Source organism: Salvelinus sp. IW2-2015, linkage group LG26 (genome assembly GCF_002910315.2).
Source record: "Salvelinus sp. IW2-2015 linkage group LG26, ASM291031v2, whole genome shotgun sequence".
Lineage (NCBI taxonomy): Eukaryota > Metazoa > Chordata > Actinopteri > Salmoniformes > Salmonidae > Salvelinus > Salvelinus sp. IW2-2015.
In genome coordinates this window covers 17596299-17610819 of record NC_036866.1, presented here as the reverse complement: position 1 = coordinate 17610819, position 14521 = coordinate 17596299, and the positions used below count along the sequence as shown (strand labels likewise).

The window sequence follows — 14521 nt, the reverse complement described above, 5'->3', positions numbered from 1 at the left end:
GATTCTGTGCTTCCAACTTTGTGGAAACAGTTTGGGGAAGGCCCTTTACTGTTTCAGCATGACAATGTCCCTGTGCACAAAGCGAGGTCCATACAGAAATGGTTTGTTCGAGATCGGTGTGGAAGAACTTGACTGGCCTGCACAGAGCCCTGACCTCAACCCCATCGAACACCTTTGGGATGAATTGGAACGCATCAGTGCCCAACTTCACTAATGCTCTTKTGGCTGAATGGAAGCAAGTCACTGCAGCAATGTTCCAACATCTAGTGGAAAGCCTTCCCAGAAGAGTGGAGGCTGTTATAGCAGCAAAGGGGGGGGACCAACTCCATATTAATGCCCATGATTTTGGAATAAGATGTTTGACAAGCAGGTGTCCACATATTTTTTTGTCATGTAGTGTAAGTACACCCCAATCTATGGAACAACTAAACGTTGCATAATAATAGTCCTTCCAGAGCTTGTTTTGACAGTCAAGGGCTGTCAAATGTTTAGTGCTCCAGTGGTATTGTCACACCCTGGCCTTAGTATTCTTTGTTTTCTTTATTATTTTAGTTAGGTCAGGGTGTGACATGGGGAATGTATGTGTTTTTGTAGTGTCTAGGGTGGTTGTATGGTTTAGGGGGTTAAATAGAGTAGATGGGTTTGTGTTTAGTATAGGTGTCTAGCTGTGTCTATGGTTGCCTGAATGGTTCTCAATCAGAGACAGATGTCATTAATTGTCTCTGATTGGGAGCCATATTTAAGGCAGSCATAGGCACTAGGTTAATGTGGGTAATTGTCTATGTTGTACGTTTGTAGCMTGTGTGTGCACTTACGTCATTAGCTTCACGATTCGTTTGTTGTTTTGTTTCAGTTTGTTATAGTGTTTGTTGCGTGTTTTTTTCCTTTTTCTACAATAAAARAGAATGTATTTTGCACACGCTGCGCCTTGGTCCACTTTCTCTCAGCAAGACGATCGTGACAGGTATTTCAGTGCTCCATGCATTGGGTGATTTTGCAATCCAGTTGCTGAGAGTAATTATGATAGGGATTTCTGGCAAATGTCCCAAATACCCACAGCATAATGTACAGTATGTGCACAGTAATACATAAAAGCTAAATAGGTATATAGAGTAAAATACAGATATGTAGGATATGATACAGCGCAATTGCTTCATGTGTGTAAAATATAGCTTTAATTTATACATGTAATTTCACACAAATAGTTTATTGAACACAGTAATGTAACAGGTAGSCAACAGTATAACTTCTGCTTCACTCTGGGGTTGTTTACTCTCATGATGGGTAACTCAGTGAACAGAGACTCAACAACTCATTATGCAATATTGGTACAGCCACGGTGTCCTGAAAAATKTACAGAAGAATGTAGATAAATAAATACACATCCTAATAAAACCTTATGCAGTGGTCCAACACACACAAAAATCCCCTGGAACTTTGTACCCCACTATCCCCTTATCATCTGGCTAAGGACCCTGTGCCCTATCCGCCAGCAGGCATGATGGGGTTGAGACAGTTAAAGACCCTGTCACTCCATGTCCCTCTGTTGACCACGTACCTGTCCACATATACATTCTTAATAAATAAATAAAACATGTCACGGAACTCAAGCTCACCTACCTAAAAGTGACTCGTAATTGTATGTGAGTCAAGTACCTACTCACTTCACAACAACCGTAATTTACCTCAACACCTTGCTGCTCACCGATCCATTTCCCACACATGATTTTAAAACTGAAGTAAACACAGACTGCTACATCATGATTCACATGTCTCTTAATGATGAGGTGTTAATAATATGTATGACCCTCTTCTGGGTAAAGGAGAATCCCTGGCATCTTCTCTCTCTATGGAAGCCCTCTGCTATCTTCCCATGCATACCATCCTATGAATATGTTGAGTCTTCTAACATCTGTCTTCTCATTGGCCCACATACCCTGAATCTGTGTCCTCACTTGACCTACCCCAAAATTGCTGYGGACTAACTAATATATGGATTAACTAACAAAGGTAGTGTGTAAGCACAAATGCATAGGTGGCTTACACTGACAGCACGATGACCCTGAACCCTCACTTCACAAGATGAGCTGCCTATGACACACAGCCAGGAATGATTCACAGCTTTTCCATTTGTACAGTGATGTACGCAATTCCCAATGACGTCATCATCATTGATTTGTCAACAAAAGGAGGTGCACAATGACTGGTCAGCGGATTTTCGTTGCATGTTATGGACAGTAGCAGTCCACTCAGAATATCTGAGTAATATTTAACCCATGTCACACCATCAAACAGACCCCTCTGAATCAACATGACACAGCATAAAATATTGGGGACGATACCAGTATAATATCATGGCTAGGAAACAATCCACAAAAATAATTTAACTTTTTAGGAAAAAATATCCCTAATGTTGGAAATTTAAAAATCCCCATGTCATCCAGTCATGTTTATTTTCCAAGCTATATCACACAATATTTKACAGAGTTTGGTGTGCCTCGTATTTTCATTTTTGCCATGGAAAAATAGAGATACTGGTATTGTCACAGCCCAAGAACCTAGGTCAGTAAGAAACTGGTGCTGTGTATTATGGTATGTAAAAGGTTATTATACCAACATTACACCTGGTTGAACTGGGCATATTGAATACTGTTTTACTGAAATGTAACCTGAATTTTGATGCTGAATAATTATGTAGCAGTTTGTTTAACCTCAGCTATACATTTCACCATGGCAAATGGTGGACACCACCCTGATACCTCAATCTAATCCCATACCTCATTGTCAACACCAGGATCATGCTTCTTCCTCCATCACACACTTTGGTTGTACATTCTCTTTCCACATCCAGGAACATAGTCAGGATCTGAATCCTGTGTTTCAGGATCTTCATCAGAGCTTGACTCAAAACTAGAATAGAGTGTGTTTAAATCATAATAAGAATACACTGGAGTTTTTTTCACATGTTCTTCATCATCCTCTTCACCATTATCACTGTCTTCCTCCTCAGGGGTCTTGGTCCCTCTTAGCTCTGCAGCCATGCTACACTCCTGCTGGGTCAGTTTTCGGACCCGCACAAATGGCTGTAGAAACTTTGACATAAGCAGAAGAGCCTGAYTCTCCATAGACAGTCTCAGCTTGACCCTATGTGTTCTACTGGCCTCTGGGCTGTCTGCTGGTTCTCCAGCCTGTTCAGAATGGGCTCTGTCATCGAGGGCCGTAGGTTGGGATACAGCCACTGTTTGAGGAGGGGAAGGGTTCTGTGTGGCCAGAGTTAGATGTTGGGGTTGACAAAGGGTGAGGAGGGATGGGGTCAAGTCCTGTGATGAGTTGGAAGAGGACCCCTGACAGTGCACTGGGGTATCACTCTTTTCACACAGCAGTTCCTCAGAGCACTCCTGCAGAATGCTCCTCACCCATTTCTGGTGTTTAGAGCACAGCTGCAGTGGGGAGGCCTCAGGCACCTCATCATTGTTCTGCCTGTCCTCCACCTCCGTCCTGCCTCGGCTCCCCTCCTCCCCATCAGAGACTTCGTCCTCCAGGAGGAGTGGACTGTCTTTGGACAGATCCACCCCCAGCTCCACGATAAGCGCATGTGGCTCTAAACTTTGCTCAGCTGCACAAGCATGGTGTGGACCCAACCCCAATGAGTTGGATCTCTCCTCTCGGTTATCTTGACAGATACCCTGGAATGCGTAGAGACTTGTCCTGTCAAGCTGTGACTGCCCGTCTTTGTGTGTTCTCTCCTTGGGCGACCTTAGCGCAACTTTCGAGGTCCCAGGACCCTCCAGCTCCCAGCCTATTCCCCTCTCCTGTGCTGGTACCTTATTGGCTCCGTGGCTGGGATGGCATCTTGAAGAAGACTCGTCTGAAGGAATAGAAAGACAAAATATTTATCTACAGTACTGTAGGTTCCTGGTGGTCTTACATACTGTACTGTGTTTACATCTGTATGTCATAGTTAATATGCTGAGTTTGTTGACCAGAGTGGAATAGCCTCTTCAAGGACGCAGCAAGGGAGGTGGAGTCACAGGTAATTAACGGCAATAGTAACTCCTCTTCGTATGCCATTGGACCCTCCTGCTTCAACAGCTATAGGCACATTCACATGGATAACAAGGACATTGACAGTTATGTAATAGCATGAGAACATACATTCTCTATTTGATTGAATTCTCAAACAATCTCAATAATTATTGTATGTACACACACCTGGTCAAAATATGTATCACTCTGCAGCGTCGACTCCAGTACCTGAAGGTAATGCAGCAACCTGTCCTCCAGTTTCTGGGCATAGCATTCTCCATATTGGTCCTCCATYAAATCCTGAAAGAGAACCTGCAGATCAATACATATACTATATACTCCATCCTACACACAACACCTCAACCCYAGTGGAAGTGACAGGCATTGCTCCATCAAACCATCTCCATTGTTTTGGAGTTCCATCACAAGCAACTAAAGGCTGAGTATAGCAAGATGATGGGTATATAGCACCCCCTACTGGACAGCATAGGAACCACTACCCAGACTTTATAAATGGCACTATCATCTCAGACTGGCCTATTATTATTAAGTCTTAGTCACATTTTTGTCATTTGAATAATGATTTTGTCTAGTTATTGTCAAAATGAAACTTGTGTTTTAGTCACATCACATCATTAACCTATAGTAAAGTAAACACAAATGACTGTCTTCCATGTGCACAAACATAAATAACCTTGTCTTACCAACATATTTTTCTGCATACCATCCTATTCTCTTCCCAACAGCAGAAATATGACAAACATATACTGTATAAGAATTATCTGGCCATATACATTCCTAATTCAGCCAACATAGATATTGTACATTACATACAAAAAAAGACACCCAATCGCAGAGAGAGAAAAGGAGAGTAGTAGCTCAATCACCTCAAAGTATTATGGGTTGCACCGCCGTAACTCGTCTCATCACTGCCAAAGTTAGCAACATTCCACAGATGCTGCAGCCACATTGATGTCCAAAAGTATAACGGAGATATTTTTGGTATCCTTCCCCAGATACGTGGCTCGACACAATCCGCTCTCGGAGCTCTCTGAACAATTCCTTCGACATCATGGCTCGGTTTTTGCTCTGACATGCACTGTCAACTGTGGGACCTTATAGTCACAGGTGTGTGACTTTCCAAATCATGTCCAATCAATTTAATTTACCACAGGTKRACTCCAATCAAGTTGTAGAAACATCTCAAGGATGATCAATGGAAACAGGATGCACCTGAGCTCAATTTCGAGTCTCATAGCAAAGAGTCTGAATACTTATGTAAATAAGGTATCCGTTTTCACTTTGTCATTATGGGGTATTGTGTTTAGATAGATGATGAAAAAGAATATTGAATCAATTTTAGAATAAGTCTGTAACAAAATGTGGAACTAGTCAAGGGGTCTGAATACTTTCCAAATGCACTGTATATAGCTAGGCAATGAKCTAACATGACTGAACAAGGTGTAGCCTAAACAAATGTTTAACGGTCTGGTCTGTAAACAGCCTAGTTGTAGAATGGTCGCGATATGCTTTATGAATGTAAAATTCGGCGCCAATGCACAATAGAAATAAATAAATAAACGTAACACCAGTATTATGGGTCATATCTTTTGAACGGTAATGGCTAGAATCAAACCGTTTTCTCTGAGGAAAGACTTAGCTAGTATGTTGGCTACATAACCTGGCTATTAAATTCAGTGGTGAAAGTGCAAGGGTTGAGCGAGACTACAAATGCAAAGAAAATTCTATAGTCAACAGGGAGAAAAACATAGATGTGTCCTTCCCACTGCTTAACAGAACTGTGCAATCTGTGCTGCTAATATTAAAATTGTGCTTACCACTGAAAAGCTCTCAATCTCTCCAAAAACTCTTGTTCAGTCCACTTAGTAGTAAGATTTTAGTCAAAGAGAATTTCAACTCGTCTAGACTTAGTCAACTGAAATAAAATAAAACATTTGCTTTGTTATAGTTTTTTTCTGGGTCTATTTATTCAGTTATAGTCTCGTCAATTGCCACTGAAAAATAGGGGTTTGATGAATATTTGTCACTATTTTTGTTGACGAATTTAACACTGAATCGTGTGAGACAAAGAGGGGAATAGAAAGGGAGCATTAAACAGAYGATGGGGATTTAGCTAACCTTGATATAAGAGTTGCGCATGGACATGTCCATTGCAAGAGTCTGGGCCAAAGCCTTAAAATCCTGGTGGTTCTTCCTCATTAGGTGCATCTCTTGTCGGCTCTGAAGAGGAGCAAAGAAAGAGGACATTTAGCTCAGCAACCCAATACTCACTGGGTCGATCAGAGATGCAGACACTCTGATATACAACTGATTCAGTTTAGTCAACAGTGTCGTCCAAAGTAATCAAATAAGGCAGAGTTATAATGCATTTACTTACACATTCATGGTACTGAGGTAGTCTACTTGGAAAAAACTTTATGATCTTCAAAACAGTGTTGACAATACCTTGGTCTTCCCGAAGCATCCACATAATTATCTGTACCAGAATACAAATCAAACACAGCTGCTCATTTTGTTCCACCAAAACTCAAATCAACAAACACAGCATAGTCAAAATAAGTGTACCTGAACAAGTCAGCCCAACTTATTAGTAGGCATACATGGCCTTGGAAACCTCTCTATGCATCCACATATTGCGATTCCCCACCCCTTTCCTGTAACTGTTCTCTACCTTATGTGAAACCTCTACATACCTTGGTCTTGAGGCCAAACATGATTTTCATGTGTTTGATAGGGACCACCAGTCGTGGCAGCAGTGTATAGGTGACATCCATGAACTCCATCACCCTCTCAAAGCTCTTGATGTCTCTTGTCTTCATTATAGAATACGCCTGGGCAGCTGCCACCCGTAACCTCCATGGCTCATCTAGTGTGACAGATTGTAGGTCATCCTCTGGCCATCTGCTGGGGTCCAGACCTAGAGAACACACACAAACAGGGATATAACAAATAGGTAATACTTTTAAAGGAATGTCACCTATCATGTCAATTTATCAGCTTGGGGTTATTAATACCATGTTTCAATTCCATTTTTACCATCTTATTGACTAAATTTAACTTAATTATGTTTTGCCCATATAGGTCTAATAATATAATTTAATTAGTGTCAACTATTTAAAATAATATATTCTGTTTATAAACGGGTGATTATGCAACTTCGGGCACTTTGACCGTGCAAACTTTCAGAAATGAAAACTTATTCACAAACACCATTTTACCAGTATTGTACTTGTCTTTGATTTGTCTAGAAACTATATCTGATAATGTCTGCGATTGTACTATTCAGGAATGTATATATTTTTGTCATTTTTCCCACAGCCATACACAAATGTAATTTCCATCACGTCATTAAACATCAATTTTTTAAAAACATATTTCTTATACATTTGTACATGAACTTGTATTGAATATTATTTAAAGTGATTTTTAAGGTTTTCCTAATATTAATAATTCAACATGACGCCTGAATGTATAAACTTGCCTTGGTGACAACTGAAAACATTTATTTATCAAGAAAAATAAGATATTTCCACCCAACCTTTTTGTGAGATTATGATAACAACCTTATGATTTCCATATCTAAAAKAAATAAATGTATGTAAATTATACATAATATACGCATTTACCTCAAAATATGGGTTGTGATGGAAATGACAAGGTGTGGTGGAAATGACATCCATGTAAAAAAAAATACATATGAAAACAATATTTTATTGCAAACATTTTGAACAACAACCATTGTTAAATATTTCAGACCTATACTGGATTGTAGGCCCATCACTCACAAAGTCTACAGCAGTAGCCAATGAGCAGAGCTCAAGGAAGTAGGCCAGTGTTTTTGAGAGATGGGCCCAGATAACAAAGGGGTCATGCTGCATTTAAAAAAATGTATTTCACCTTTATTTAACCAGGTAGGCAAGTTGAGAACAAGTTCTCATTTACAACTGCGACCTGGCCAAGACAAAGCAAAGCAGCTCGACACATACAACACAGAGTTACACATGGAGTAAAACAAACATACAGTCAATAATATGGTAGAAAAATAAGTCTATATACAATGTGAGSAAATGAGGTGAGATAAGGGAGGTAAAGGCAATAAATAGGCCATGGTGGCGAAGTAAATACAATATAACAATTAAAACACTGGAATGGTACATTTATTTTAGCATAGAAGAGCTCAGTGAACAAAGTGAAACTGTATAATTTGTGGTATATCCAACACAGGTGTGGAGGGTCACCTGCTTGTGAGAATCACCAAAGTGAACTGCCTGGATTTCACTGGTGTATTTACACAGGTAGTTCTCTGCAAAGTCAATATGCACAATGATCTCCTCTTTCCCCAGATTCTCTTAATTCTCTCAGTTGAGTATTGGTGTCGAATGTTGTACACGTGTTTCCCCAACTTCTCTTTCAATCCGTTGGAGAAGTCCKCCAATAGAATCTGCAGTGTGCCACATACCTTTTCTTTTACTGTCAAATGTACAGTGAACTTCTCCATGTTTCCCTCCTTGTTTTTCTTCTCTCTCTCTTCAGCTTTGGTTTTCCACTCAAACCACCATGTCTGCTCACCAGCATCAAAGTCAGATGTTTTAAGCTCGTTGGCTTGGCAAAGTGAACCCTCTCTACCTGCACTCTTCTTYAGGTTCTCACAGCACAAAGACTCAAACACTTTCTCAATGTTGCTGCAGCTGATCACTTTGTGATGTTGTAGTTTGTCCGCCATGAACTGGAGGTTGGCGTGGGTTTTGCAGAGACATTATATTTCTCAGCTTTCCGTAAAGCATTATCAAGTTTGACATTTGTCATACTAAAATCTCTGTATGCTTTTGAGCGACCTCTTCCAAGCTTTTTCCTTCCAGCAAGTATTCGACTTCTCATTCATGTTGCAGACGATGAGGAATGGGTATCAGGGTGTGCATCAGGGGCAGGTATGTTAGCCTCATGTTCTGGCTGCAAGTCATTAGGTGACCGAGGTGGTGTGTTGCCTGATAGATAGGTCTCCATTGCAAATGTTCTCTTTAAGTCTGTCTTCTATTCCATTGGTTACATTTTCATCTTTTGTTTCTTTGTTCTCGCTTTGTAAGCTCAGATAGATTTCACTTCTCCTTTCTCTTTTTTCTTCCAGTATCTCTCTCTGTCTTTTTGCAGATGTTCCTGGTATCGTATAGGATCGTTTTTTACTTTGTTTCTATATGTCTGTGACCTCTGTGCTGTTTTATGTGGCATCTTCCAAAAATAAAGACAAATACTACTTAGTTTTCAACATGTACACACCTTGGAGCATTTTCTAGATTCAATTAATTTAAAACATGATTAAATAAGCCTAAAGTAAAAAAAGAAAAGAAAAGTAAAGTAAAAACGAATAAGATAATGGATTTGTGTCATTTTCACCACTTTCTGTCATTTCCACCACACTTAAGTTTGATGGAAATTACATTTCTATAATTTCTGGAGAAAATTGACAGACAGCTTAGCATGCTTTGATTAGTATTACAGCTAGCATATTGTTTACCTTAAATACATTAAATATTTTTTTTAAATCAAAAGTTGTACAACAAATTAAAGAAAGTATAGCCTGTTTGGAAATGACTGACAATTAAAATATTCTCTACACAAGCAATATTTCCTTCGATTTTTCTTCGACTTCTGGACATCACATCTGGAACAACTGTCCACTGCAGCCATGTGCTTCAGTGTCACAATATGTTTCCATGGTAACTAAATTAACATTCTCTTGAAAAAACTTCATTAATGAAGGAATTTGTCCTCAGTGGTGGAAATGACACCACTTCCAAAGGACAGGTATATTTTGTGTAAAAAACAATATAAAGAGCATACTCACAATAAATATTGATATAGATTTTATTTAATTGACTCTTTCTGTAGTACATAACATTATATAATGTGTAATTATTAATGTTTTCTCATAGAAAAACATAGAAGAAGCTTAAAAGTCTGGGTCAGAGACAAGGGCAAAATAGTGAAATTGAGGTATAAAATGCATCTGAAAAGTAGCTAAAATACTTGATAGAGAGGTGTTTAAAAAGTATGGGGTGATTCCAGTATGAATTTAACATACAAATATTTGGATTTGTTTTATTTTTGATAAAATCCCCAAAATTGACCCGAGGACATGGAAGTGCCCGTTGTTGCATAATCATCCAAACACGGATTTGAACAAATTGAAAAAATGTTTTGCTTACCATCCAGTGTGTCCATCATTCTGTGAGCCCAGGCATATTCAATGATCCACATTGGCAGCGTTGGGATGATCTCCAAACATTTAATCTCAGACGGATTGAAATTATTCTCAAGGCCTCTTCCCTCCATCTATTTGAACTGCTGCAAAACGTCCCCAGCAGCGGAATCAGGTGCCTGATTAGATTCGTGTCATTTTAGTCCATCTACTTCTTTTTTTGGCGGGGGGGGGCTCTGGTTTAAAAGCAGAAAAACAAAGCCTGTCATTGGTCCTCGATGAATATGCATGTCCGGCGGGTTGGACATGTACGGACAAGTTCAGAATTCGCTCGTTAGCGGAAACGTATCCAAAATATTTCCGGGTCAAGACTGTCACGAACTGATCCGTGCTATCCGGGATCCTTGGGACGTCCTTGCCCTATTGAAGTTGATATGTAAAATGGTTACGGTTAGGTAAGGTTTATGGTTAGCGTAGCACTATTCGTCAACTGGGAACCATCTGAACTAACTATGTATAAAACATAATAGCTAGAGGTATATATATACAGCACAAACTATTCCCTGATTATCAACCATTTAAAGGGCCAATCAGTAGTTGAAACAATAAAGTGAACTCACCACTGTTTTGCCATAAACCTGAGGGRTKKGGCTAGAGAAATTTAATCACTCTCAAATTCATAGACAGAGCTGACCATCCCTGATATCAAGAATCATAGTTTTAACCATGTTTTGAGGCTATACATATACAGTGTTTGTTTACATATACTTTGTTTACAAACATTGGGAGTAAAACAAGCTTATATTTTGGGTTATGATGGGGTATGGCAGTTAAACTAAGCTCATGTGATATGTATAAGTTATAAATTATAGTAAAAAAATATATGGATATTTATAAGTCTAAAAATGTATGTAGCAACCCCTTTAAGCAATCTCAACCCCTTTCAAATAATTCCCGTTTCCACGGTCACATAGAGGACCTATTGTGAAGGCCTGACAAAATAGTTGACTCGGGAAGTGATTATCTGGTTAAACTGTAGTAGGAATGACATGCTTTTGTGTATTTTCATTTTAAAAAGTTAACTACAGTATAACAATGGCAACACTGTCCATACTACCATCAATATAGTAATATGTACATTTAAGGGAAACGTAATTATGTTATGAAAACGTGTAGCACTTGCATGGCATAGATACTCGTGTTAGTCATAGACTTTAGTGTTCGTTCAATGTCATCTAGTCTAGTGCGCAGTGAGCTAATTTAGCTAGCTGCTGTAGCTATTTGCTTGCCGGCTAGCTTCTCAATGATAATGTGAAAGGATTTTGGTCATACCCGGGACAGAAATAATGATTTGGTAAGCAGGCCATCTTTCATGTACATATCAACCTTTCTCTTTCACCACTATTTTGTTGACCATATTTACAATTGTTGAATTACTTCTTGACATTTCTTTGCTTCTCTTGTAGGTGGGCTGTAAGTTAGCTGACTGACTGTRCTGCCAGGACTGGACCCAGCCCTGAATATAACTCTGTACTTCAGCGCTGTCGACTAGGGCCTACAGAATGTGTGTTTCAAAAGCCCCATGGCCCCATTTCACTGTCTCCATTGGCTGGGTAGTCCCCGTCTCATCTGTGGCCCCTTCCCGGTCTCTACAAGCGTCAAGGTTCGTTCATACCTACATTATATGAAGCGGAAGATCCAGCCCCCGCCAAGTCCTCCATAGTCATACCCCCATGTCTGCCAGGTGGGTGACCCAGTGCTACGAATCCAGGCTGCAGTGGTGGACCCTGGGACCGGAGGTTCAGGAGGTGATCCGCACCATGGTGAGGTGATGCAGAAGTTCAAATGTGTGTATCTCAGGTTGTGAAGGTGTTGCGGAAGTTCAAATGTGTGCGTCTCAAGTTGGAGTGTCACTAGCTCTGTCACTAGTATCTTAGCTCTGGAGTTCCCAGAGCGCATGTTGGATCACAGCTTGCCTGCTGCACATGAAGTCTGCGGTCTCACCACTGTGCCTCTGYGGATCTTCATCAACCACCAGCTGCGGGTCCTGGATGGGCGCACTGTTAAGTTCCAGGAGGCATGTGAGAGCATCTCAGGGTTCTCAGCCACTGTTCCACACTACCTCTCTGTGGAAGTCCCGGGTGAGATATGTAACATGTTGCACAGTAGCTATACATTAAAACGGCGATATGTGAATTCTTCCATAGTAGCCAATATACCTTGGCTAGTAGAAAGCAATTTTTCAACTAACCTGTTCTTGACGATACTTTCTTCGTTCTCGATTCGGAAGAAAAATGTATCTTAAAAATCTGTGTTCAGTTGCTTCTCCAAAAACCAGAGAATATTCAGAAAGATAGTCAAATCCTTGCCATTTTAGCTGCCAAACATCTTGCAATTCCCAACATCTTTGCAGGAACTAGTTGTTTTATGTAGATAACAGTGCATCAAACAGTGCAACCTGAACAAAGATCTACACACATGCCAGAGGCATTTCTCACTCGAAAGTAAAATCCACATTTAGAATATTCTGTTTTTTTGTAGAACCACTTGCAACTGAACACAGACATTTATAAGATACACTTTTCTTTCGAATCGAGAACGAAGAAAGTAAATTAGTTGAAAATTGGTTCCGACCCTTTCTACTAGCCAAAGTATAACATGGAAGAATTCCATATACTATGGAAGAATTCACATATCGCCGTTCTAATGTATRGCTACTTCCACAGAGCAGCTAAATTGACAAATTGAAATCAACTTGTCCAGATTTAATCTACCCAAACCTGCTATCTGACTTCAATCACTGGACCCATGGCAGGTCAACATTAAATGAATTATGCATGTGTGTGTGACTGCTTTTATTAATACGTTTTTTTTCTTCTTCAAAGGCCTGAATGAGAAGGCAGAGCCTGTGACCTGGCAAGTGAGCGGATGGCCCGCACGCATCCTACAGCATGAGATGGATCACTTGGATGTAGTCTGGTACATTGACCGCATGGACAGTAAAACCTTCAACGTGAAAGGGCAGCACAGAACGAGTAGCAGTTTCAAACTAACCTTGTCACCCTGATTGAGCACTACAACAACTTCTTGGACATAATATAGCAACAGATCATGAAAAAACCTTTCTTACTGATTCTTTATTAATACATGTATTTATGAAGGCAGATTTGTAGTCTGAATGAATATTGAATTATCTTGGAAGTTGTTTCAAATGTCCACAAACATTAAGGAGCTGAAATATTGACTCAATTGTGGACTGTCACCTGAGTGGTATACTACGATGCTAGGTTTTCTAAAGCTAGCTAGCTTCACATTACAGCTCAGGCTTCATCCGTATTACGACAGTGGATATTGCTCAYTTGACGTGTGCATGCCGCACACCGTACTCATTGAGACAATACTGAAACGTCCATCCTTGGGCATTTTCATTTTTTCTGAAATCAACATTTTCTTAAATTTATCAGGCTATGGTGTGAAATAGGCAATTAGAAGTTGTGTATTTTATGCTGTCATTGGTGTGCACAAGCACCTTTAAATAATTGTATGAAGTCATACAAGTTTTACTGTGTGTGAAGTTTCAAATTCATCCTGTCTTTACTAMATGTGTAATGTTATAGGTATTTTAATTACTTTTACAAAAAAGCATTTGATTAATAAAATAGTAATCAGTGGTTTCCCTCAAATGAAAGGGATGATGATGCAATATTTGTGAGAGGGAGGGAATCTTATTTAGTTGGTCCTCAACTCACAGCTCAGACACTTAATTCAGGAGAAGTGGAGTTAGCCTGCCCTGGAGCAGGTCAGTTCTGAAGGATTCATTGCCATAACTGCACCTGGCTAAAAGGTGAGCCACTTTCGTATGACTGGTTATCGAGTTTAACTCAGAGTTGACCAAAGTTACCWTGTGACTCCTCAAACCCGGTACGTAATATACCCTTCAGGTTAGTTATAAAGGTTTTGTTGCCATAGAAATTTACCAGGCTAAAAGGTGAGACGTGATCAGTTATCGCGAGTTGAACTCGGAGTTGACCAAAGTTACCTCACTACTCAAACCTGATTTGTAGTATAGGGCTCCGATAGCTGACCGCAGAGAAATTCTTGAAGTAAAGAAAAAACTGAATAGCTTTTTATATGCTGTATTGTCCTGCATTTCAACAATTTTTTTATTTAACTAGGCAAGTCAGTTAAGAACAAATTCTTATTTACAATGATGGCCTACCCTGCCCAAACAGCACTGGGCCAATTGTGYGCCACATCAACACCTACATCTAAAATGCA

At 39.8% G+C, this 14521-nt stretch overlaps 2 protein-coding genes across 4 annotated transcripts; one reads left to right on the top strand and one right to left on the bottom strand.

Annotated features, from left to right (window-relative positions):
- Window positions 1–1152: 1152 nt before the first annotated feature.
- Window positions 1153–10616, bottom strand: LOC111952845 (uncharacterized). 2 transcript variants are annotated; one of them, XM_023971787.2, is made up of 7 exons: window positions 10251–10615; window positions 6741–6964; window positions 6425–6523; window positions 6166–6267; window positions 4213–4326; window positions 3984–4092; window positions 1153–3868 (listed from the first exon to the last, which is right to left on the bottom strand). In XM_023971787.2, the coding sequence occupies exons 1-7, from the start codon at window positions 10375–10377 to the stop codon at window positions 2814–2816; spliced, it is 1830 nt and encodes a 609-aa protein (XP_023827555.1). In that variant the 5' UTR covers window positions 10378–10615; the 3' UTR covers window positions 1153–2813. The 2 variants fall into 2 exon arrangements, with proteins under 2 accessions (XP_023827555.1, XP_023827556.1); XM_023971788.2 differs by lacking the exon at window positions 6425–6523 and having other exon boundaries at window positions 10251–10616.
- A 608-nt stretch (window positions 10617–11224) lies between these two features.
- Window positions 11225–13806, top strand: LOC111952505 (peptide deformylase, mitochondrial). Of its 2 annotated transcripts, none has more exons than XM_023971237.2 (5): window positions 11225–11597; window positions 11710–11906; window positions 11988–12066; window positions 12181–12384; window positions 13129–13806. In XM_023971237.2, the coding sequence occupies exons 2-5, from the start codon at window positions 11826–11828 to the stop codon at window positions 13308–13310; spliced, it is 546 nt and encodes a 181-aa protein (XP_023827005.1). In that variant the 5' UTR covers window positions 11225–11597; window positions 11710–11825; the 3' UTR covers window positions 13311–13806. The 2 variants fall into 2 exon arrangements, with proteins under 2 accessions (XP_023827005.1, XP_023827006.1); XM_023971238.2 differs by having other exon boundaries at window positions 11226–11597; window positions 12282–12384.
- Window positions 13807–14521: the final 715 nt, after the last annotated feature.